General features: G+C 34.9%; 2 protein-coding genes across 2 annotated transcripts; one reads left to right on the top strand and one right to left on the bottom strand.

The window, feature by feature from the left end:
* Positions 1-5070: 5070 nt before the first annotated feature.
* LOC144434847 (ERI1 exoribonuclease 2-like) lies at positions 5071-13231 on the bottom strand. Its single transcript, XM_078123361.1, has 9 exons — positions 13026-13231; positions 12446-12519; positions 11754-11834; positions 10800-10927; positions 9560-9701; positions 9206-9306; positions 8883-8964; positions 7969-8057; positions 5071-6174 (listed from the first exon to the last, which is right to left on the bottom strand). The coding sequence occupies exons 1-9, from the start codon at positions 13049-13051 to the stop codon at positions 5071-5073; spliced, it is 1827 nt and encodes a 608-aa protein (XP_077979487.1). The 5' UTR covers positions 13052-13231.
* A 921-nt stretch (positions 13232-14152) lies between these two features.
* On the top strand, positions 14153-26568 carry LOC144435691 (RNA exonuclease 5-like). Its single transcript, XM_078124299.1, has 16 exons — positions 14153-14340; positions 15187-15285; positions 16069-16140; positions 16592-16765; positions 17266-17414; positions 18130-18253; positions 19212-19305; positions 19639-19695; positions 20133-20335; positions 21020-21135; positions 21967-22105; positions 22440-22534; positions 23430-23570; positions 24102-24219; positions 25097-25207; positions 26224-26568. Exons 1-16 carry the CDS (start codon positions 14218-14220, stop codon positions 26425-26427), a joined length of 2019 nt encoding a protein of 672 aa, XP_077980425.1. The 5' UTR covers positions 14153-14217; the 3' UTR covers positions 26428-26568.
* The last annotated feature ends 393 nt before the right edge of the window (positions 26569-26961 follow it).

Here is a 26961-nt window from a genome sequence, read left to right as displayed (position 1 = left end):
TAAATTGAGACTGTGAAGAATATGACCTCTTACCGTGACCACAGGCGTTCGTGATGGTTGCTATATTCTCAGACTACTGTATAATAGTGGTATGAGTTACAGATCTACATCCTCACTTGTGTAGGTGTCTTTATCATGATGCTAGTACTACTATAGCAACTTCACGACCGTCGGTGCGGTAACCTAGCTGTTAAATTGTAGATAGTAAGTTAACATTGTACTTTGGCGAAGTTTCCCACAATAACATTGTAGAACACAAACATATTTTTAACTTGTTAATTTTATAGCTAGCGACAGATTAAACCACAGTCATAGAACCAATGTTTTTATATCTTTCACATGTTTGTCTTTTTTCACATCTCTCTCTTTTTTCCGTTTGATATTTGAGGTCTTCCTGCTTATTGTAGAATGTTGGGCCACACGATTGTTCTTTCTAAATGTCTTTAACTCAGAGTGCCCATATTTCAATTAAATGGATTCAATTTCCACATTTTAACTTGTCTATTTCTTCTCATCAATATGTACGATATTTGAAGTTCTATTATTTTCCTCTTTGGTAAACTAAGGTAAGGTAAAAGTAAGGTAAGCTAAGATAAGCTAAAGTAACGTAAGGTAATCAAACACTAGATAGCTGTGCTGTTGCTTAGTAACCAAAGCAATGGCCTTTCCAGATGTGTTGTACTCATTACACTAACGCAGAACAGATGTACAAAGTTGTGTTCAGTCAGCATGTTTCGTGGAATAAGGTATAAAACACATTATTGTAAATTCAACGGGTACAAAAACATTAGCATAATTAAGAACATGAAACATAAGTGAGAGTCGCACAAAATACAACCATTGTATATAGTAGCTCTAGTATTTGGAATTAAGAATTTCAGATTCAGATTCGTATCACATTTTATGGATTATCTTCAAACTTTGAGACCAACTTGATCTAGTCAGCTCTATTATCTATGCAACACATGCTTTCCTCCTAAACTGTCAAAGAGCACATTAGAAGGAAATTATGACGTAATAGTTACTGTAAATATTTCAGGTCACTCAACAGACGCGCTTACGATGCACATTGTAGTATACTCACCAAACTTTGGGCAAAAACAGATTATGTTTCAGGAAGGGAGGGTCATAGCAAAAGCACCTCAAATGTTACATTACATGATATAAATTACTGTCACACGAATTTTACTACATCATATAAAATTATAATTTAATCAAATTCTGAGTTATCCATCACCACAGGAGAAGGGAACAGCTAGGATGTAAGAATTATAACAATGAATTTGTCACACACACACACACACACACACACACACACACACACACACACACTCACACATACATACATACATACATACACACATACACATACACACACACACACACACACACACACACACACACACACTCACTCACTCACTCACTCACTCACTCACTCACAATGAAACACTCACTGTCTTCCCACTTGTACAATAACCAACTGTAACCACCAGTACCAAACACTAACCAATTGTAGCCAACAGTAAAATCTTTCAATACTGATTTCAAGTGTACCTGTTTGGGAGAAAGCAGACCAGATACACAAGTATCCAGAATTATAGATAGCATACAAGTAGGGTGTTTTCACTAAGGAGTATATTAAAATGAATCCATAGTTTTATTATCTCAATTTAGGCTGTATAAATGCATTTTTATCAATCAATCAAAACACAGGTTTACAGGATTCTTACTTTAGGTATTTTACACTTTAAGAACTTTGTTTCCAAGTTGTCAAATATTATGTAAATCAGCTGTATTGTCCATACATTATATCTTCTACACATTCAATTTATAGTAATGAAATCAACATGATAAAGTCTGGAGGTAATTAACATGTGTCTAATTTCTACATTTATTTCCTCAGGGGTACGACTGATATGACTTGTCACAAACGGTGGATTCTGTTCACCTGTCACCCTTTTGACATGTATTGTAATATTACCCTATGCAAGTGATTATAATTGTGTAACTATACTAAAGAAAATATCATCGTTCATCTTGTCATTAAAAGCATGGTCTATAAACTATTGTGCAAACTTTGGTCACCTTTGATAGCCTTTACATATTGTAAATTGTAAATTTCAAAAAAATAGACATTTTAAGAATGAGACATACTCAGTGTGTATCAGATTTATTTACTTTTACACTTTGGCAATAATATCAGGCATTTTGCTACATCAACATAAAATTGGGGAACAGGGAAAATTTTCTTAAATCGATCTTGCAAATACAATTAACACATCACTACACAACAGGACAGTTCAGCATACAGTTTGCTGTGTTTGTATTGCCACTCTTCTAATATTGGGATCAAAATAAGGGGACCTAAGTATGTGCAAATTTGATGCACATATTCGTTTAATATAAGTGGGTTAGGGTGCCTTGTATTGAAGAGGTCCTCACTCTGTATATATGGTAATTTGTGGTGTTATTTTACTTTAGATGATTATCATTTACTGATATAGGTATACCCTAACCTGGAGATGTTTATAATTAACACAATTACATTGATTGAAAAACCACTCAATCACAAAAAGTTGCAATACCTGATACATGAATACATACTTCTCCTAAATCACCATCAAATAAGTCTTTTTTTTGAATAGTTTTAGGAATAGTTTTTTTCCTCTTCTTGTCATAAGTATTTGATGGATGTGTACTTTCATTACATTTCTTTCAACAGCAATACTCTCTTTACAGATTTAAGCACTAACATGTTACATCAAACCTTCAAAGTTCTTAACTTTGTCATAGAAAACTGCATTAAAAGAATAGCATACAGATATGATGTAATTAAAAGTACTTACTAAAACACAACTTACTGGTATGTTACTACCGTGTCAGCCTTCAAGTTCATGTGCAATCTTTTTGTTTATTGTCATTATAAATATTTATCACATTGTCTTCAGAATCTTAAAACATCTTTCAATATTCATTTCTGGTGAGATGATTTCACCTAAGTCTTCTTGACATATTTTAAATTATATTGAATAAATCAAATAACAAAGTCATTTTAGTTTTGTCATCATTGTGGATGTACGTCGTAAATGAATGTTTGTGTTTCCACAGTTACCAATATCACGAGATGACAGAATGATGTTCGTTCGATGTAATTCCACAAGATAAACAGATCTTGTTTATTGGTTTATATACTTCAACAAATAGTTACAATTATTATATCATTTCTTGTCATCCCAAAGTTGAACCCATGAACTGAAAATCTATCATTCCATGGATTCACATTTACATATCACATATGAAATCTTCAATTTAAGTAACAGTTGATGAGATATTCAGCATTTGTGTTGAGATTTAAAATGCAAATTACACTATATCATATGCAAGAATTTCTTGCATAAATGTATATCTTAGCATTACCACATAGAATCTGTGTAACTTAGCATTACCACATAGAATCTGTGTATCTTAGCATTACCACATAGAATCTGTGTATCTTAGCATTACCACATAGAATCTGTGTATCTTAGCATTACCACATAGAATCTGTGTATCTTAGCATTACCACATAGAATCTGTGTATCTTAGCATTACCACATAGAATCTGTGTATCTTAGCATTACCACATAGAATCTGTGTATCTTAGCATTACCACATAGAATCTGTGTATCTTAGCATTACCACACATAGAATCTGTGTATCTTAGCATTACCACACATAGAATCTGTGTATCTTAGCATTACCACACATAGAATCTGTGTATCTTAGCATTACCCCATAGAATCTGTGTATCTTAGCATTAACCCATAGAATCTGTGTATCTTAGCATTACCCCACAGAATCTGTGTATCTTAGCATAACCACATAGAATGTGTATCTTAGCATTACCACATAGAATCTGTGTATCTTAGCATTACCACATAGAATCTGTGTATCTTAGCATTACCACAGAGTCTGTGTATCTTAGCATTGCCCCATAGAATCTGTGTATCTCAGCATTACCCCATAGAATCTGTGTATCTTAGCATTACCACATAGAATCTGTGTATCTTAGCATTACCACATAGAATCTCTGTGTATCTTAGCATTACGACACAGAATCTGTGTCTCTTAGCATTACCACATAGAATCTGTGTATCTTAGCATTACCACACATAGAATCTGTGTATCTTAGCATTACCACACACAATCTGTGTATCTTAGCATTACCACACACAATCTGTGTATCTTAGCATTACCACATATAATCTGTGTATCTTAGCATTACCCCATAGAATGTATCTTAGCATTACCACACATAGAATCTGTGTATCTTAGCATTACCACACATAGAATCTGTGTATCTTAGCATTACCACATAGAATCTGTGTATCTTAGCATTACCCCATAGAATCTGTGTATCTTAGCATTACCACATAGAATCTGTGTATCTTAGCATTACCACATATAGAATCTGTGTATCTTAGCATTACCACATAGAATCTGTGTATCTTAGCATTACCACATAGAATCTGTGTATCTTAGCATTACCACATAGAATCTGTGTATCTTAGCATTACCACACATAGAATCTGTGTATCTTAGCATTACCCCATAGAATGTGTATCTTAGCATTACCACATAGAATCTGTGTATCTTAGCATTACCCCATAGAATGTGTATCTTAGCATTACCACATAGAATCTGTGTATCTTAGCATTACCACATAGAATCTGTGTATCTTAGCATTACCACATAGAATCTGTGTACCAGCAATGTAATAGATTAATGCCACTTGTGTAAGAAGTTAATGATATTTCATGAAGCAAACAGAAAGAGAAGTACATAAAGACACACACAAATATTTGTTTACTGAATACCAAATTCTACTTACTTTAAAACATTGCATACCAATCATGTAAACCAGTAGTTTGTAGGATTGATCACTTGGCTTTGATGTTTTATTTGGTTTTGAGACACCATGCATCAATTAGGAGCAGTCAATACAATATTGGTTTGGCTGCTCTATATTTACGGTATGTCTATATCATGGTTACTGGCTTTTTGAGCACTGTCAAAGATGACTTATACCTATCACCTAGACGATGAAGGAATTTCCCATCGAAAAAATCCACAACTCTTTGCATGACTACCACCTCTTCCTGTAGGACAGGAGAAAAATCCCCTTCCCTGATTTGGTCCAGGGTTCATAACAGTTCTCTTCTTAGCTCTACGACCACATTGACATAATGGGGGAGTAACTCTACCCATTAACATTACTGGCTTATTGTGACTTGCTTGAGGAGTTCTAAACAAGGTAGATTTACTAACAGCTTGGGGAGTTGTAAACATGCTCGATTTACTAACAGCTTGAGGAGTTTTATACATATTTGTAGGTCTTTTGGCAGGGACAAGGGGTGTCTTGAATTGACCACTATTAGTTTCTTTACTACAAGTATTACTGATATTTGATGACTGTTTACTGAGAGGACTTGGCTCTACATTGGATATTGTTCGATAGGTTTGTATATTTGGTGATTCATAATTTTTCTTCTTTGTGTTATCTTCGTCAGTGATTGTTGACCCAGTTCGCTGACACGTATCCATGGTAACTCTTACACAGGAACTTTGTGCTACTTCTGTTGAAATTAGTTGGTTGCTTAGTTTCCCGTATTTAGTACTAAAACACTTGACAGTGTTGTGTTTGTTTTGACTTGACACTGCTGTATATACATTCTTTTTAAATTCATTCCCCGAAGTTGTTTGTTTTGGTGTTGAATTACTCTTTCCAAGTGTTGTTTTGATGGACATGTGTGACCTTTGACCTGTGATAGTGTTCTCCATATTAGTAATGACTGTTGCTGGTGTGATAATATTTCTCTGACCTTTGACCTTGTCATCACTGCTGTTTTCATCTTGATTAGAATTAAAGTCTTTCCAATTATCGACGTAAGAACTAGAAATTTCATCATCTTGGGACACAAACTGAGTTTTGATGTGATTATTTTGTGTGATTGTAGGTTGTTCTGTGGACTGAGATTTAGGTGTTTTCTTAATACCTAACTCCCTAACTGTACTTGTCAATGTCTGTGTTATTCTACTGTTTGTCTTTGTATGGACTGACTGGACACCAGATGGGCCTCTACCACAATACACACTTTTAGATGGAATGTGGGCTAAGTTCTTTGAGTCAGGGGTCTGGAAGAAAGATAGAAATGGAAATATTTCATTTATGTAGGTCTCATAATGAAGTCATACCTCTAACAGGAACTACAACATAGCTACAATAGGTAACCATAGCTACAATAGGTAAACAATGTCTTTTATTCAATCTTAAACCTTGACAATACAAAACAAAAAATTCAATTTTAAAAATGACATTACATTCTCCCTGAGGACTGTTAAATATAAAATACTCTTCCTTTGTTTGCATGGGATCGGAAGGGTTAGACCCAAAATGAAGAAATCAAATTTGCTGTTCATTTTTTTTTATCAATGACCCCTTTAAAATAAAAACAAGTTACAGCAAATAGTGTATTTCATGATTATGATAATAATAATTACTATGATATACATTTTTGTGACACTTTATGATATGCTCAATGCACTGTACAAGTAGTACCAATAATGCACACCTATTTACATTTGTAATGTTAAAACCTCAGTGGTGTACTTTCAAACTCAAAGTCAAGTGTAGAGGTGCAATGTACATAACAGGGTCATGACTACATTGATTTAAACATTTGAACCATCACAACTCAATCCATAATAAATATTCTGCCAGCAACACTGGTAGTCATCTTAAAATAGACCAGCTATCTTAAATTGTCTATTTCAATAAGAAACAGTCTCACTTTCTTAAATGATATATTCATTCAGAATAGACCAGCTATCTTAAATGGTATAACCGTGTAGAAATAGACCAGCTATCTTAAATTGTATAACCATGTAGAAATAGACCAGCTATCTTAAATGATATATTCATTCAGAAAAGACCAGCTATCTTAAATGGTATATTCATTCAGAATAGACCAGCCATCTTAAATGGTATAACCGTGTAGAAATAGACCAGCTATCTTAAATGATATATTCATTCAGAATAGACCAGCTATCTTAAATGGTATATTCATTCAGAATAGACCAGCTATCTTAAATTGTATAACCATGTAGAAATAGACCAGCTATCTTAAATGGTATAACCGTGTAGAAATAGACCAGCTATCTTAAATGGTATAACCGTGTAGAAATAGACCAGCTATCTTAAATGGTATAACCGTGTAGAAATAGACCAGCTATCTTAAATGGTATAACCGTGTAGAAATAGACCAGCTATCTTAAATGGTATAACCGTGTAGAAATAGACCAGCTATCTTAAATGGCATAACCGTGTAGAAATAGACCAGCTATCTTAAATGGTATAACCGTGTAGAAATAGACCAGCTATCTTAAATGGTATAACCGTGTAGAAATAGACCAGCTATCTTAAATGGCATAACCGTGTAGAAATAGACCAGCTATCTTAAATTGTATATTAACCATTTAGGAATAGACCAGTTATGTATAACCATGTAGAAATAGACCAGCTATCTTAAATTGTATATTAACCATGTAGAAATAGACCAGCTCTCTTAAATTGTATATTAACCATTTAGAAATAGACCAGTTATGTATAACCATGTAGAAATAGACCAGCTATCTTAAATTGTATATTAACCATTTAGAAATAGACCAGTTATGTATAACCATGTAGAAATAGACCAGCTATCTTAAATTGTATATTAACCATGTAGAAATAGACCAGCTATCTTAAATTGTATATTAACCATGTAGAAATAGAGCAACTATCTTAAATGGTATAACCATGTAGTAATAGACCAGTTATGTATAACCGTGTAGAAATAGACCAGCTCTGTATAACCATGTAGAAATAGACCAGCTATGTATAACCATGTAGAAATAGACCAGCTATCTTAAATGAATTCCTCTACTGACCCTATTATCAGACTTTGTAATATTCATAGTGCAGCCATCACAAATCATCCTCCAAGCCAGTCTTGCTGTGTTACGAGCATCATCCAATCCTATGAATACAAAGATAAAAAATAGCTTTAAGATTACATAAACTATGCCACTAAAGTTTGGCAGGTCTTTACCTTGGCTGAAGTACTGTTAAGAGTTATCCCAGTATTCTTCAGTCATTTAAACATAAATGTAAATGTAATCTTTTAGAAAATTCGTTAGTTCTGTAGTCGTCTTGTTATTCTTCTCGCTTTTGCCATTTTACTGTCTTTTGTATTCGTTTGTATTTTTAATTCTTGGTATTTTTAATGTATATATTGTATATTTTTATCTCAACACTATGTGAGAAGAGCCTTTGACTCAACAGTCTATCGAGTTTAAATAAAGTCAAATAATAATAAATAATAATAATAGCTAAATAATTAGTATTACCTAGCTGCTACAGTGTATTTACATACTAAGTAAGTTACAACTGAACAATGTCAGATCCCCTTGGGAGGCTTCTGATTTAGATACAAACATCATTTATCAGTTAGCAAAACGTGGAGAAAATGCTGCGTAACTGAACATATTATCAACAGTTTCAAAATTGTATAGTTAAATCTGATTATATCATATTAATATATTCAGAATTACTTAGGTAGTAATTATTTTCAACTAATATATTAATGTTCTGTAAGAGGGGTATTTGAGGGGCACCCTTGTCTGATGCAATCATCCTGTGTACTTCACGATATATATGTTTGTACCTCTTTATTTTTGGTGTGAATGTAACATATGAATATTTCACCCTACTTAGCAGTGTTAGCTCTAGAACAACATACTAGCATTGATTCTAGGTGAGTACTTGACACTAAGTGTTGGATAATCAATGAAAGTATACTGACCTGAATGTTGCCTGCCTGTAAAATGAATCCCCAAGTCTTGTAGTGCACCGTTCAATCCATTGGGTTTCCTCTCGTAGAATTTCTGTAGGTGTAAATTTAGATCATCTAATGTCTTCATTTGTGACACTAGTATAGCAACCAGGCAGTAAAATGTATCACATTGGCAGCACACTTAGTGGGAAATACATGACAGTGTTAAAGTCAAATAAAATGGAAGCAGTATACACATGATAAATCAGTGTCACACTTAGCCTGCAGTAACTAGATTGGTACATCAAAATCAGTCAAATCCCTGACAGACAAACAGACTATTATTTACTCACCCTGTAAGTAGCTCTGAGGTCAATCCAACTATTCAGTTCTACTGGTTTACGTAACTGTTTTCTCCTGGTTTCATAGTGCAAACATACACCCAAATCCCAATCTGTAGACATGTAAAGTACACATCAATATCAAGACATTTACATTTTCAATAATGTCATACTGATTTCAAAGGGATATCAGGGATATTACTGAATAGTGATTTACAATGTCAGACAGACGGACAGACAGACAGACAGACAGACAGACAGACAGACAGACAGACTCTGATAAATATCGTTGATATATATAGATAGATAGATCTTTCTATAAAGTCTGATAAAATCAAGTCTTTCTTAGAAATAACTTTGACTCACCTGACCATGTCACAAATGTACATAGATTCCTTTCATCTTCTCCATGGTGATAACTAATCTGTTTCTCTTCTGATAATTTCTTCAGCCACTTTGTAAACTGACTCAGACATACATTCAGTGGCATTCCCCTATCAACTTGTTCCTTTCAATAAAAACACATCAAGGCATACATTCAGTGGCATTCCCCTATCAACTTGTTCCTTTCAATAAAAACCCATCAAGGCATACATTCAGTGGCATTCCCCTATCAACTTGTTCCTTTCAATAAAAACACATCAAGGCATACATTCAGTGGCATTCCCCTATCAACTTGTTCCTTTCAATAAAAACACATCAAGGCATACATTCAGTGGCATTCCCCTATCAACTTGTTCCTTTCAATAAAAACCCATCAAGGCTTACATTCAGTGGCATTCCCCTATCAACTTGTTCCTTTCAATAAAAACACATCAAGGCATACATTCAGTGGCATTCCGCTATCAACTTGTTCCTTTCAATAAAAACACATCAAGGTGATTCAAAACAAATCCTCAATCAATACAGTCTATTTCAAATGAAATGCTGACACAACAATACAAACATTAAGACAAAGAGTCCTTGATTGAAATATTTATTTTAACTATTCAGGGTCTGTGTTATAAATTATCACTTCTAATCAATAAGAATTGTATCAATATTCAATGACTTGTTATTCTTGTAGCACTCAGGAGTAGTAGGAGTAGTAGAAAACAACCGGAATAGAACGTTATAAGTGAAATAAATATCACAGAGGCTCAACTAAATGTTTCAGGTGATAGAAAACATAACATGAACCTCACAGATCTAAAGCTGAATTACATGTTTTTTGGTGATTTTGTTCCTTAAGTTAAAACTATATTTTCAATATTTGAACAATAGGGCCACTATATATGCACTAGATTGTTGTAAGCTCAATTGAAATTGTTACAAGACAAGCTTACTTCAAATGCCAGTGTTCTCCTAAGAATGTTTCACAGCTTCTAAACCATTAAAAGGCAAGAAAGGGATATAAAAGACCCCCTAACTTTGTGTTTATTGTCAAACTTGAATGCATTCCTCTATGAAAATCCATGACAACAATAAACAGCTGGTTAGTGCAATCACTCTGGAAAAGTGTGTTACATGTTTGTTATAGACTCTGTACAAGAACTGTAACTTTTCCAGGTTAATATATCCAGAGAAAGATAGTGTCACAGTGAGTACCAGTAATCAATAGACTCACCTGTGATATTCCAGTCAATTCTCTACAGAATTCACTCAGACGAGGATTTTCTTGCGGTTGAACAAATGTATGAAATTCTGCCTCTATTTCACCAGTGGTCATATTAAGTAACACAGCTGGGAACTCAACTGTAAACAGGTAAGGTAAATTATAAATTAGTGACTGATTTTGCCATCTTGAAACAATGGGATGGGAAACACACCTAAAAGTTCATGTTTTATCAAGAAATTAGACAAGCAGAGTAAGTAAACCTGGACATTTTCACAAAACCCCACAAAAATATTTAGTGACTAAAATGCCTTCTTGTACATGAACACAATGTACCAGTCTGGTGGTTAGTAAAAATTAGTCTTTGAGAACTAGCTGAAGACTGTAAAATTGCAAAATTTTGTAGTAATGAAAATATCTAGCTTTACAGTAAAATATATATATATATATAAATTGACCCTACAAATCAACACTAACTGTACTGTAAATTAGTGCCCTTGTTAGTTTATTTCTTTTTGAATATTTTGTTGCACATCAATTCATCCTATTTAAATATTGTAGACATTTTACACACACTATGTCATTTTATTATTACTATGTAAGAGAAGTTTCTGATAAAACAATTTATGGTGTGACTATAATAAGGTCAATAATTATACTAATCTACAGTGGCAGAGATACACTGGACACACACAGACACACATGACAGAGAGGGACTCAATTCATTCCTATAGCCCCTCTTTTTTCTTCTTCTTTTTTTTTTTTTTGGGGGGGGGGGGGGGGGGTGGGTTGCTGATATTAATACACCATTTAACAGTAAATACAAATTATTTTTTTCTAAACACACAAAAAAAGATTGACAGATGGACACTTTTGATTTGCCTAAAGCACAATTCAATAACTAAACAAGTTGTCATGGAAATGAACTAAATAAAAATGTGAATAAAACACATGCACTGTACTCACTAACTTCTTGCATTATGGTTTTTTTGTCTCTCCAACATGTAGACTCAAAATCAATTACGATTAAGTAAGTAAAAATCTGATCTGAAAATGAAGTGAAAATTATCAGTTATAGCATTTAGGATTAAAATCTGTCTGCTAAAGATGGTCTCTGTAACCCACACAATGTCACACAAGCTCAATAAGCAAACTTCGTTCATTTAGGGGAGGAGGGGGTCTGGCATCAATGCGATTGCTGAACTTCATTTTCGCACTTCTAAGTTCTAACCACATTTTGACAGAAAACTTTCACTCCTTCAATGATAAAAGCTTTTGTATTTACTACTGAGATCTTGATAAGTTGATACAAATTTGTGAGACATGTTGCTGGGTTTCTGGTAGTATTTTAATGTGTTTACAATCATGGTTTTACTTTACATCAATTGCACCTGTGAACGTTCGTTTAGGGTAGGGGGCTTTGACCTAAACAAACGATGTTCATTTGTTGAGCTTGTGCAACATTGTGCGATCATCCCTAAGACAATGTATACTAATATCAAACTGAAAGTCCTATGCAGACAACAGAGTGTCTTACATTTATTTAAATCACTTGATAAAAGATTTCCACAATCGAATTGACAATTGAAATATTCATCACTTAAATTATTTGATAACTGTTTGTTTTTTTCAGCTGAAACGGTTTTAAACTTTCATACTTGATTTCTTGGTTTTCTTTATGGCTCTATCTGATTGGCTGTTTGTAGCTCTCTTCCTTAAAATACCAAGTTGCCTGTTGAAAGGAATTAAAAAGTATTAATTATGATATTTAGAATAAAGTCGAAATAAACCACTTAATAAGATATGGAAAGATTGAAATCTTCATAACATGATTGAAAAGAAAGATTATTTACCTTGTTGCAGTATTTAAAATGTACGAAATTATAATTTCACTGATTGATGTAGACTACAGGATGTGATAGAAAGTACCTACAGCCTATTTGGAAAGCAACATACCATGATATACACACAGTGCTAATATTGCCTTTGTTCCAAACAGGAGAATGGCTGAAATTTCAGGTGTTTTTCGGAACAAAAACTAGCTTCCTAATCAAAGGTTTACTTCCTCCCTGGAACACGACACATTCTAAGAGGGATTATACATTATAACTACATGTATATCATTTCAATACACACATGAACTCCATGAGAAGTTTGAAGATGAGTGGTAGTGTGGTATACCATGGAAGTATCACCGTCGGTGATATTTCCATGGGTAAATACACACAATGTAGTTACCTTGCCAATTCCTTCGTTGACTTCATTGTTTAGGCTTTCCTGAAATCTGTAAATTACTAAATATTCTGTGCGTGTTGTTTGACACTATCTGAAATCGTCACCACAAACTGACAGCAGATCAAACCATAGACGATGGGGATGTCTCTGGTATAATTACAGCACACATCCAGGAGTACACGTCGTTAAAATCATGATCATCGCGTCTTTACACATCGACTTTGTAAATTTTTAAATTTCAGACGAGTGTGAAGCTACCATCATATTCATATTCATCTTCACTTTCAAAAGTTGACCTCTAGCTCAATGTGAATATGATGATAGCTTCACGCGTTCATCATCAGATTCGAAGTCTTCCGAATAGGTACGAACATGCGTTCGGTAAATCACATATCCTTCATTGGCAGGTTGAAATCATGTGATTATAATTACTTTTCACTTGATTTGCGTGGATTTGCATGCTTTCTTCTTATTTTTGCCAGAGTATCCAATTTGCACCATGAATTATTGTTGTCATGGACCATAATTTTTACAATCGATTGCGTTGACCCTCCTCGATCAAGGGAACTGCATACATTGTGATAATTGTGGTCTTGACAACACTATTTTGTGTAAATTTCACCAGTGTAAGTGTTAAGTAGGGTTTAAAAGATAGCGACACTGCGGGAAATCAAAACACACCCAACCAAGCCGTATTTTATTACATTACTCATACAGGTTTTTTGTACGTGTCACCCAAATATTGATATTTCATTTTCAAAGATATGGGAAAGGCATACTAAACATCCAAATTAGTTTTTTATATGACAACAATAATTCATGGTGCAAATTGGATACTCTGGCAAATCCACGTAAATCAAGTGAAAAGTAACTACAATCACATGATTTCAACCTGCCAATGAAGGATTTATGTGATCTGCCGCGGCCCGAACGCTTGTTCGTACCCATTCGGAAGACTTCGAATCTGATGATGAACGTGTGAAGCTATCATCATATTCACATTGAGCTAGAGGTCAACTTTTGAAAGTGAATATGAATATGAATATGATGGTAGCTTCACACTCGTAAATTTCAGCGGTATATAACATCCGGGTATTTAGGTCAAAGTTCAAGGAGTATGACCCTTCTTTCACGTGGACTCAGCTGTGTTGTTGACGTACGTCGTACGATCGTCCATGCATGTGTAGGCCTGTAAATGCTCTGTGTTTATTTTATTGATATATCAAAAGTCAACGACAGGAGTAAGAAAATGGAAAAGAGTAACCTCGAGTCCAGAAACAAACTGAATGATAGTGAAGGGGATCATGAAGATTTAGAGGTATGTTGATAGCACAGACTTCCTTCCTCCATTTTGACAAGATATCCAAACCTGGGATCCATACATTACATGGGGTGGTTGGATAGACCCACCTCCTTGCAAAATATTGTAACCATCATCATCATCATCTCCTCTCTTGTACATCATCCTTTCTTTGTTGATGATACTGGTAGGACTTTCTATTGTGCCCCTTCTGATCACCAAAATAGTACTCAACAACAAATGTACCAGATCAATTAGATCATGTAGTTAGAATGTCGGGAATGTTACAGAATGATGATGGTGGTGGTGATGATGATAATGATGGTGGTGGTGGTGGTGGTGGTGATGGTGATGGTGGTGGTGGTGGTGGTGGTGGTGGTGGTGGTGGTGGTGGTGATGGTGGTGGTGATGATGATGATGATGATGATGATGATGATGATGATGATGATGATGGTGGTGGTGGTGGTGGTGGTGGTGGTGGTGATGGTGATAATGATGGTGGTGGTGGTGGTGGTGGTGGTGGTGATGGTGATGATGGTGGTGGTGGTGGTGGCGGTGGTGGTGATGATGATGATGGTGGTGGTGGTGATGGTGATGGTGGTGGTGGTGGTGGTGGTGGTGGTACCTCTTTCAGATTATACTTATACATACCATGTGTAGGCTTGGATAATTCACGAATAATCTAAAAATCAAAAGATTTTCGCCAAATTAGTATATATTTGGACAAACTGATCCTATAATTGTTTTGGCTCCACTGATAAGATAGCTAGAGTATTTGAAGACCATGGGATTCAGACATTGGGGTTTAAAAGTGATTAAATGATTTATAAATATATGTACATGATTGTATTTATTTGATGACAGGAGGGTGAGTTATCAGAAGGAAGCCAAAGTATGGATTACACTGCTGAACAAATCAGATCAGAACGGAAATTACGTAGAAAACTCAAAAAAGAAAGGAAGGTTTGTACAATTTTCATTCTTCACTCATTCAAGTGTAATAAACATTATAGGGATTAGTATATAACTTCACTCTCTTACAGCATGGAAGTACAACATGGGTTATACTTCCATGCTAACCTAAACAGATGGAAGAGTAATTCTTCTGCTAAGATATAAAACTTTCACATCTGTGAGGGTGTGTGTATGTGTGGGTGTGTCGACTTAAGTTATTGCCATTTATATTATGATGTGATGACCACTGAGACTTCAAAATGCCCCAAGAATGTTTATTTCATTGCAATTTAGGAATCTCAAGATTCAGAATGACATTGCTCATACCTTTTTAAAAAAAGGATACTGTGTTCCACAGATCCGTCCAAAGTACCCCATTTCCAGCAATTATAATGCTAAATTACTTTCATGTCCATCAGTTACACCTATGATTGTTTTGTGTTTATGTGTACCCACCAGCTGAGATCTTAGGCTCTCTATGCTATCATTGTTTTAGGGCCCCCTAACTCATGACACAATTTCCATCACCGACATGTCCTTTGTAGATATGGCAAAGATTATACAGTCTTCTGACTTACAGGAAAGATTACAACATAATGGCCATTACAGCGCGATCCATGAATTGGGAAAATTTATTCAGTGAAGTTTGTTTTTGTTTGGATAATTAATTAGGGAGGTTAACAGATTTATAATGTACGTTAAATGAAATCTGGTGAATTAGTTTGATTATAGATAATATGTTGTATTAATCTATTTCAGATCCTGATGATTCATTTGTTTTTCCTTTTACAGAAAGCAGAAAGAAAGGCAGCTGCTCTCATCAATGGGAAATCTTCAAAGAAAAAGAAGAAAAGAAAACATTCTGTAAGTTTGTTGTGTAAACTGTAAATATATGATAACAGTACTGTATTACTGAATAGTAACACTTTGATTTATACATAAACAGAGATATGAGTACCATGGCACCACCATGATGTTGATTTATACATAAACAGAGACATGAGTACCATGGCAACACCATGATGTTGATTTATACATAAACAGAGATGTGAGTACCATGGCAACACCATGATGTTGATTTATACATAAACAGAGATATGAGTACCATGGCACCACCATGATGTTTAACTGGGTAATCTGGTTATTTTTGGTCTTTTTTAACACCAGTCTAGCAAATATAATATCAAGATTCATTCATGATTGTGTGAAAGGGTTGGTATTGAATATGTTGACTTTTGTATGTCATCTGAAGTCTGTTGCCACAACCAATGCCCATAACACCATATTATATACTCTGACTGACATTTTGTTGCAGGATGTAGATAGCAAAGAAGATGCGTGTGCAAGTCCACAGAAAAAAGCAAAACATGAAAGTAATAAAGATGCAAGTCCAGAAACTGAAGAACAGATAAGAAGCCCACGTATCTTGACAGAAGAAGAGGTTCAAATACTCAAGGAAGAGAAAAAGAAAAGGATTCAGAGGATTATGGTAAAATTTGTCACTTGGTTGATGTATACTTGTTTGTCAGTTGATTGATGTACAGTTGTAACCATAGACCCTACAAGTGTATGTTGTCACTAAGTATGAATGAATCTAGAGTAAAGTAACTAAAGGAATAGCAGTTAAATCCATACTTGATTAAAAGTGTGAACGAACTTGCTGAGGTGATGGGATTTCTCCCATTTTTATTTGTTTGTTTATTTGTTTTTGTTTTTTTTACATATTATTTTGGCCAAGGACATCTGTATAACTAATTCTTTATTCTAAGTCCAGTCCTTTTAAAATGTGTCATATGCATTTTATTTATTACAAAGGGTATAAACATTACAAAAGTGTGTACATTATCCAATCATTATTTTATCTTCAATAATCAAAAGTTAGAAAGACACATCAACATGAAATATGTTGAAAATACACAATTACATACCTACCCTAGTCGATAACAAAGCCATATTTTACAGGATGTGTTGGATGTTTATCTTTTTCAGCAATTACCAAAACTATTCCTGACTCTCAGGGAAATCTTTGGGAGAAGTGTAGAAAAGGAAGGTGCAGTAGTGCCACCCTTGGAAGTCAAAAATATCCAAAATCTTATTTTGTATTCCTTAATGGGAATGAAAGCCAGTGTAATGCCAAGGTAAACTTCTATCAAGTAAAACAATTTGAAGATTTTTGCAATAATAATCCTAAACTGAAAGAGAAATGATTGTGAACACCTCAAGTGAAGAGTCACTGAGTGTCAACAATAATGAATATTTCAGTGTAGGTAATGCTAATACACAATGGGTCAAAACTAGCCATACATGACAGCAGGTATTTTATACACAGATTTGATTGGAAGGGTTGTAGATTATACTTTTGAAACTAAGCAGAAATTTTGTATGATATATTAACAATATATAATGGAACACATTGTATAACTTAAGGAATTTTGGGAGTTGCTGTTATTTCAGTTGAAATATTCTTATCAATTATTTTTATATATCAAATCAAATCATGTCTAGTAACTGGTAGTAAGAGCCCTCACCTAAGGTATTATGGTACAGAAAACTAAATCATTATCTTCAATTTTTCAGTTACAATATGTAGTACATAGTGGTATTTCCAAGTCTCTTATCCATGTTGGTTCAGCACATACTTGCTCAATACTATATTTTTGTGTTTTATTTATGGACATTTTCTATACTGACTTTAGAAGTGGTGTATTAGTTATAGAAACTGCCACTTTACAAATATGTGGGAGTTTTACATGTATGTTACCATGACTACCAAGAATTGCAACTAACTAAGCATGTACCGCATCGTCACTATTACAACTCAGAGATAAAGATATGTGTGGTTTTTTTGTGTAGGTGGTGTCGGCTACTACGATGGACAAAAATCACTTCTGTTGTCTTAGTTGTCCTGGATGGAGTTACTCAACAACATTCAGAGGACACTCATATATGTAAAAATATTTCAAGATTATTTGATATGGTAAGTTTTAATAGCAGCGACTCTCCAACTTTGCGATATGTGCCATAATATTGATAAGAGGGAGGGGAGTACTGTACAATATGGGGGGGGGGGGGGGTAGTACTGTACAATATAAGAGGGAAGGGAGTACTGTACAATATAGGGGGGAGGGGAGTACTGTACAAAATAGGGGGAGGGTAGTACTGTACAATATAGGGGGAGGGTAGTACTGTACAATATAGGGGGGAGGGTAGTACTGTACAATATAGGGGGGAGGGTAGTACTGTACAATATTTTGAGAATCCAATTGTCATGTAGTAAGAAACTACAAATCACAAGTTTATTGTAAATTGTATGGAACATAAGGGATTATACCATGCACAAACTGAGTTATTGTCATTGAACAGAAAATATGAATTATACGTCCAGATCATTCCATGTCACGACAACCCGTGTCTACATCATTGGTTTTGTGGTGCTCGATATAGAAGTCAAAATGATCCTCATTGCCATTATTTTTCTTGCTTCAGGAGGTTTTAGTATATTATTCCAATATTTTCCTCCAATCAGCCAGAAATTATTTGTGGCCTAAGCGTTTTGACACATCTCATCTAGCAACTCATATTGACAAGGCTCCTTAGGTCACTCGTAGTTTATGTCAATGGCTGAATGAAGAAAAATGTTGGGAAAATATTAAATATCAAATTATCGTACAATTGTTTTGCCATGTTACTTGAATACTTGTTGTTCTACTAGCTAAGTAATTATTACACATCAAAAAAATCTTATGCCTGACTTGCCCTCATCAAAAGAACTGCCCACGTTGATAGTATGCATAATGCATGATATTTATGGTTGCTATGGATACAAGCCTGAATATTTCATTGAAAGTGAGTACTCTGGTAGTAGTGTAATTATCTGTTATGTTATTTTGTAGAATGTAATGTTGTACTTATTTTTATTTCTTTGTGAACACCAGTCAGTGCCTATTAAGCCAGTCAAGAAAAACCTAGAATATGATCTCCTGAATGTGCCAGTGACAAAGACAAAATTTAAAAAAACAAAAGACAAAGGTAGTGTAGAGTTTCTTTTAAATGTTAATATTTGTCTGTATTTGTGAAAATTCCTTTTAAGCTATAGGATTTTTCAATTTGAGATGCGTAAAGGGGTCATCAACCAATCAGCAAATGTGTGTGTATGTCTGTGTGTCTGTTTGTTTGTGTGTCCATGTGTGTATGTGTGTGTTTTTGTTTGTGTGTGTGTGTGTGTGTGTGTGTGTGTGTGTGTGTGTTAGAAATTAGAAATGTCAACATATGAACAAAGGAGCTTTATATATATGTGCAATAGAATTCAAGTCATTTGCATTCATTTACATGTAACAGATATATTTGTATTATTGTTAACAGACCGGCTGAAGCACATTAAAGAAGTACCAGATGATGGAGACACTGGAAAGAACACAGGTGAATGTTGGATAAACAGATTTACAGAACGGCAAAACTGAGATTAAGTAGTTTGATCACTATAAGTATGATAAAATGTCTGTCTGTCTGTCTGTCTGTCTGTCTGTCTGTCTGTTGGCTGTCAGTCTGTTTGTCTGTCTGTCTGTCTGTCTGTCTGTCTGTCTATGTATGTATGTATGTATGTATGTATGTATGTATGTATGTATGTATGTATGTATGTATGTATGTATGTATGTCAGTGAGTATGTAGATATGTTAACATATCCACATGCATATAGACAGGTAGATAGACAGAAATAGACAGTTGCGTTCACAGATGCAAATCTAATTTCTCTTCCCTTGCACCATCTATGTGTTTCTTTTCTCTTGCACCATCCCTGTATACACACATGCAAATCTAATTTCTCTTTTACCTTGCATCATGTATGTGTCCACAGATGCCAGTGAGGGAGAGAGTAGTTCTGAGGACAGTGAAAATAAAGATGGTGGATTCAAGCCAGACAGACGCGGATATCTACTAACACAAGAACAAATGCAAACACACGGCTATCCTACAGAAGATGATAAAGGCTATATTTCAACTAAGTATAGTGAAATAGTACACAAAACTAGTCCAATGTTTTCAATTGATTGTGAGATGGTAAGTAGGTAGATGACTTACAGACTTGGTTTTGCTGGGGATTAACTAGATGACTTACAGACTTGGTTTTGCTGGGGATTAACTAGACGACTTACAGACTTAGCTTTGCTGGGGATTAACTAGAAGACTTACAGACTTGGTTTTGCTGGGAATTAACTAGATGACTTACAGACTTGGCTTTGCTGGGGATTAACTAGAAGACTTACAGACTTGGCTTTGCTGGGGATTAACTATTTACATAGAAACACATACTGTACAACTTAGAGGTCCATGCTAGCCTGAAATCCTTGCAGTCCACTTCTATAATCATGGTTCATATGGTTCTGGGAAACCCTGGAATTTCCAACCCTCCCTGAAATCCATGCAGTCCACTTCTACCATATACATGTACTATTAAAATTTAATAACAATAGTAGACTCATTTTATGTGTCGGCTACCTGTTATGTTTTTGTATGTGAATGTCAGCGAATTACAGCTACAGTGGTTGACAACACTAACGACAGCCATGCATCATTCTAATTTGTATACAGAATTAACTACTCAAATTGATATGCAGTGTTGGACGTATAGCAAAAAAAATCAGAAATCAAGGTACATTGTTGTAAATGATACCAATTATATTGTGAGTTAGATGTAACTTTGAGATTGTACCATATTTATCAGTATTATTATTTTATTTTCAGTGTTTAACTAAAGAAGGCCATGAGTTGACAAGAATATCAGTGGTAGATGAAAATCTGGATGTCCTGTATGATACACTAGTGAAACCACCAAACCCTATTATTAACCACCTAACTCAGTAAGTTTAAACATACCAGACTACCTAACTTATTGAGTAAATACATGTATATGCCCAACTGCCAAATCTGTGAAATATCAGAGGTCACGTAATACATTACAACTTGTTCACTTGCACATTCAGATCACTGTACAAACTTTGTCGTGTTTTTCCTTGAAATCTCCTAGTGAGAAGTTCTGAGTATATAAGTTATGTTAATATATAAACCATGGCAATCTAGCCTGGAGAGCTAAGATTTGGACTTTTATTTGTCAAAAAAATGGACCATGTAAATACAACCCAAAAGTAGATACTGTAAACCTGGAAACTTCTGCTCAAGACTTATTTTCACTTATTTCGCTTGACAACAAAAAACGTGAAAATAATGACTAAAATGCCATCTTATACATAAACACAGACATGTGTGTGTGCACCAGGCTTAGAAATTTGTATACAATAGTCTTTGTGACCTAGCTGAAGACTGCAAAATCACAAAATTTTGTAGCCAAAATATTTAGGTTTACAGTATATGTGCATAATTACCAAATTCAGTCTATACAGTGTCAAGTGTGTTTTATTATAATTTTACTATAGTAAAGTGTCTTGTAAATATCACTGTACTATGAGATATCATATCATTGCCCTGATCAGTGATGTCCTGTAGAGCCAAATATTCTGTTGTGGGTCAATTGAACCCAGTGAAAACTTTGGTGTGTCCCACCAGTGGCACATCAAATTGGCTCAGGGTATGCACTGGTCCTGATGTCTGTCAGAACATCATTGCAGTCCGTTGATATACTAGTATGTATATCGTTTTTTATGAAGAATGCTAAAGTTTATTATGCTCTACAGATATAGCGGTATCACCAAGGAAATGCTACAACCAATCAAGACAAGGCTGTCAGATGTACAAGAAAAGTTATTTGAGATTTTACCACCAGATGCTATATTAATCGGCCAGTCCCTGGAAAGTGATCTACAAGCACTCAAGGTAGTGTCATTTTTACTGTCAAATGTGTATTAATCGGCCAGTCCCTAGAATGTGATCTACTAGCACGCAAGGTAGTGTCATGTTTACTATCAAATGTGTATTAATCGGCCAGTCCCTTGCAAGTCATTTTTACTATTAATTGTGTATTGATCACACAGGTCCTAGAAAGTGACTTGCCAGCACCCATTGTACTATCATTTTTACCATCAGATGGATGTGTACATTAGTTAGTTATATTGTAATTAGTCCCTGGAAAGGAATTGGCAAGCATTGTAGATACAAGTTCTCCCTTATTTTGATTACAAATTTATATTTTGTATTTTATTTCTTTCAGATTTACCATCCACATATCATAGACACAAGTATTCTCTTCCTTGGTCACAATCAGCATAAAATAGGACTTCGAAACCTGGCAGCTGCATATCTAAAGTAAGTCACACAAGATGACTACATGTCATGTATACCATGTTTACACATTTTTTTTTTCATTTTTTTTTTAAATTTTTGTGCTGGGAATTCCTCCCAGCGATTTTCTGTTATGCAGACAAATACAAACAAACAAACACAAATGCTACAGAGATCCATCCGGGTTTGGGACTACGTGACAGGGCTATGCTGCACGCTCTATATCACGTTGCTGTGGAACTGTCAAGGCTTTCCCAGTCAGTCCACAGGCTATCCCAGAGTCACCCAGGCCCGGCAAACATAGCACCTGCGGGCTCCGTGTGAGCATGTTTACACTTTACCTTTGTAGAACTGACTGCAAAATGATGGAGGCAAAGTCAACTAGGAGAAGTCTGCAGTGTCACGTGGAAGCTTTCAGTTAACAGAACCTTGGAAACACTTTTGTGATCTGTAGGAATGCAGAATGGAGTAGCTTCATCAATTTTGAATTAAATTTTGTATTTCATATTTTGTATTTCTTATTTTATTGTTTAATTTTCAACTAGTTATTGATACTTTCTGTCTTTTCTTGTTGAAAAAAAATGTCACCCTTTCAGTTATTCATTTACCACTGTGTGTGTGACAAGTATCATGGCTGACAAGTATTTCTTGATGATTTCATTTTGTCTGCTGTGTATAAAGTTTTATCATGAAAAGTGCATGGTTAGTGATATTGGGACTTTAAAATCAGACATATTCGGGAAAAACAGTGGATTCCTAACTTCCTAGAAATAGTAGCTAGTGGACTACTTAACTTTGTATAAAAAGTAGCAAGACGACTCTTAAGTTGTATAAGTAGTAACACACGATAACAATGGGGAATCTTGGTGTGTTGTGTGGCAAATTCAACTACTCACTATAAATTGTGTACTGTGTACAGAGAATTTATCCAGACTGGCAATGATGGCCATGATTCAGTAGAAGATGCCATCGCTGCCATGAAGTTGGCACAATTGAAGATTGAAAAGGGACCTGCAATGCAATCATACCATGAGTTATTAGCCAAAAAGAAAGTTGAAAGGTGAGTGTGTGATAATGGTGACTGACATTATAATTTTAAAATGTGGTACATGCATACACTTTCACACTGTGTTAGTGTTTACTGGTGGAATAACCTGTGATATGCAAAAAAAGTTACAAAATGTTAAAATGTTAATAAAATAAGAATAGCCATGGATGTCATAGCTAACAATAATTCCTTAGCAACCATGAACATGCCCATAGCAACTGTACAATACAGACATTTCAGGCTAAAAATAAGATTTATTGAGGATGTAGCTAACAGTTCCTTAGCAACCATGCCCATAGCAACTGTACAATACAGACATTTCAGGCTAAAAATAAGATTTATTGAGGATGTAGCTAACAATTCCTTAGCAACCATGCCTGTGCCCAAAGCAATTACAAACACAGCAATTGTTGTTCCAGCAATAGTTGCTATTGAATGTATCGATTACAATCAGTTTTGCTTCATTATCATTGACTTGATTTGATATTTTTTTGTCACAACTATTCATAGTGAAGTTATTGACAATTTTTGACCTTTGATTAGTTTTTTCAGTACAATTCAAAATGAAGGTATTGAAGGAAGTATGCTGGACACACTGAGTAATGTCAGACTGTTCAAGAATGATCCTGTCAACAGTATACCATGTCTGAATGACAAGGAGGTAAATCAAATAATTCTAACCTAAAACTAAGTTATTGTAACTTTGAATTCTGTTAAGGGATTCTCCAAATCCTAGTCATCATTAATCTGTACAGTATCGTTGTAGATTTTCTCACAATTATTCAAAATCTATTCATCATCACTGTATTAAAAGTCCAAAAGCCAACAAAATCCAGTTATTTTTGTTATAGCCTTTATAAATTAAAACAGAACAAGTGTATCTATCTGAAAGAGTCGTTTCCCTGACAGAATATGTTTCCATACACAACCATTGCTGCTAAATGCACACACAAACCTGGCACAAATGTGAGAGAAAGTATGTGTAACTTGTGTACTTCATTTTATTTTACAAACTCATGCTGTAAATGTATTGCAATGGAAAGCTTTGCTGTCCTCATATACAGAATTTCTGCTATATGTAGGATGTTGATGGTTTCAGGCAATAATAGGTAACATAATTACATTCATACAGGACCTGTCTCAGTAATCATACATTGTCTAATAATTGCATCTATTGATCTTTCACTGATCCCTGCGTCATCACATGAAGTATGAGTTTGTGTGAGACCACAGGTAACTAGTAATCGACATCTTGCAATCTGAAATATTGAATAACCAGGGGAAGTGTATACATTCCCACAATCCTTTACGGTATTTTGGTGTGGTTGGTCATCTCAGCCAATGAGAGTGCTAGATGTGGTTGGTCGTCTCAGCCAATGAGAGTGCTAGATGTGGTTGGTCATCTCAGCCGATGAGAGTGCTAGATGCAATTACTAGTTACCTGTGTATGTACTTGTACGCAATGTATGCAGAGACTAGCAAACTGTTGATCACTGACCACTCCATGTCTGATGTTTATTATTTCTTACCTCATGTAGACATTACGTAAACTTCCTGGAGCACTGCATCTTGGGAAATTTGTATGGGTTCAATTTCATTCACTGAGTACAATTTTACAAGGAATATCTCAAGACAAGAAAACAATATCTGTAAGTATTTATCTTACAATCTGTTACCATGACGTTTTAGACATTTTTGCTAAAGTTTGGGAACTCTGTTAACAAAATGGGGTATATCTGGTAATATTTACATATTTTTCATACATTATACTATAATTTTGGTAGGGAACCCTTGTAAAGTGACAGGGAAACTCGGGAAGATACCACCCTTAAAAAACACTGTACCATCTTCTCTCAGGACATAGTCATTAGGGGTGCTAGAATCCCAAGTAAATAATGTGGCATTATAATACTGTGTGATGTATACAAAATAACAGACATATATTTACCTATAGGTGATTCAGTACACTTCATGGTGTACGGTATGAAGAGTAAATCATTATATGTAAACAAAATAGTTTTGAAAAGCTAGAGTTACAACCAATTGCATTACAGTATGTTCATGTTTATTGCTTCCTATTTGTCAAAAGATAGAGACAGAATACAGGCCAAAGATTTCAACATAAATAGTGTTTTTCCAATCATACTAACTCATCTGTGTGTATCAAATTACAAGACATGATAGGTTGGATGGTGGGGAGGGGGCAAGTAACAAGACATAACAGGTTGGATGGTGGGGGAGGGGGCAAGTAACAAGACATAACAGGTTGGATGGTGGGGGAAGGGGCAAGTAAGAAGACATAATAGGTTGGATGGTGGGGGAGGGGGCAAGTAACAAGACATAACAGGTTTGATTGTGGGGAGGGGGAAGTAACAAAATATGACAGGTTGGATGGTGGAGAGGGGCAAGTAACAAGACATGACAGGTTGGATGATGGGGAGGGGGCAAGAAACAAGACATAGGTTGGATGGTGGGAGAGGGGGCAAGTAACAAGACATGACAGGTTGGATGGTGGGGAGGGGGGATTAACAAGACATGACAGGTTGGATGGTGGGGAGGGGGGGGATTTTATGTAATATACTTGAAAGCTGTAATGGTCAAAGTCTTTTCTCTCCTGCAAACACTGATTGAAAATTTTAATATTGACTTTATTATTACATTATAGGATACTCTACATCGACTTGATAAGAGAGTAAAACATGTCTATGATGCATTACCCATGAAGTCTTTGTATCTAGTGTTAGCTACTGGAAACAAGGATTGTCAAGAAGTAAGAGACAATGAAGATGACACCTCAAGACTTGGAAGATGTTACATGACACTTAAACTGCCATTGATAACAAGAACAGATGGACTTCAGTCATCATAGAAATATGAAATGTTTGCACTGAATCATGTAGAAATTTGACAGAACGGTGTTTTCTAAATTAACATCCCTATATACAATGTTTCAGATCCTGGGAAAACAAAGATTATTTTATTATGTGTTAATTCATTTCTTTACATTAATGCTGACCAGCTGTTATGTAATGTATTTTTATGATAATAAATAAGTCTGCTGCACCAGAACAGTTACAATGTTGGCTTGTAAAAGGTATCCATACATACATACACACATACATACATACATACATACATACATACATACATACATACATACATACATACGTACGTACGTACGTACGTACGTACGTACGTACGTACATACATACATACATACATACATACATACATACATACATACATTGTTCTCTATTACCATTCCTATGTAAATGTATACAGTATTCTCTATCATCATACCTATGTACACAGTATTCTCTATCATCATACCTATGTATACATTATTCTCTATCATCATACCTATGTACATAGTATTCTCTATCACCATACCTATGTATACATT

This window comes from Glandiceps talaboti, chromosome 5 (assembly GCF_964340395.1).
Source record: "Glandiceps talaboti chromosome 5, keGlaTala1.1, whole genome shotgun sequence".
Lineage (NCBI taxonomy): Eukaryota > Metazoa > Hemichordata > Enteropneusta > Spengelidae > Glandiceps > Glandiceps talaboti.
Note: the sequence above shows the minus strand (reverse complement) of the source record. Positions and strands in the feature narration are given on the sequence as shown.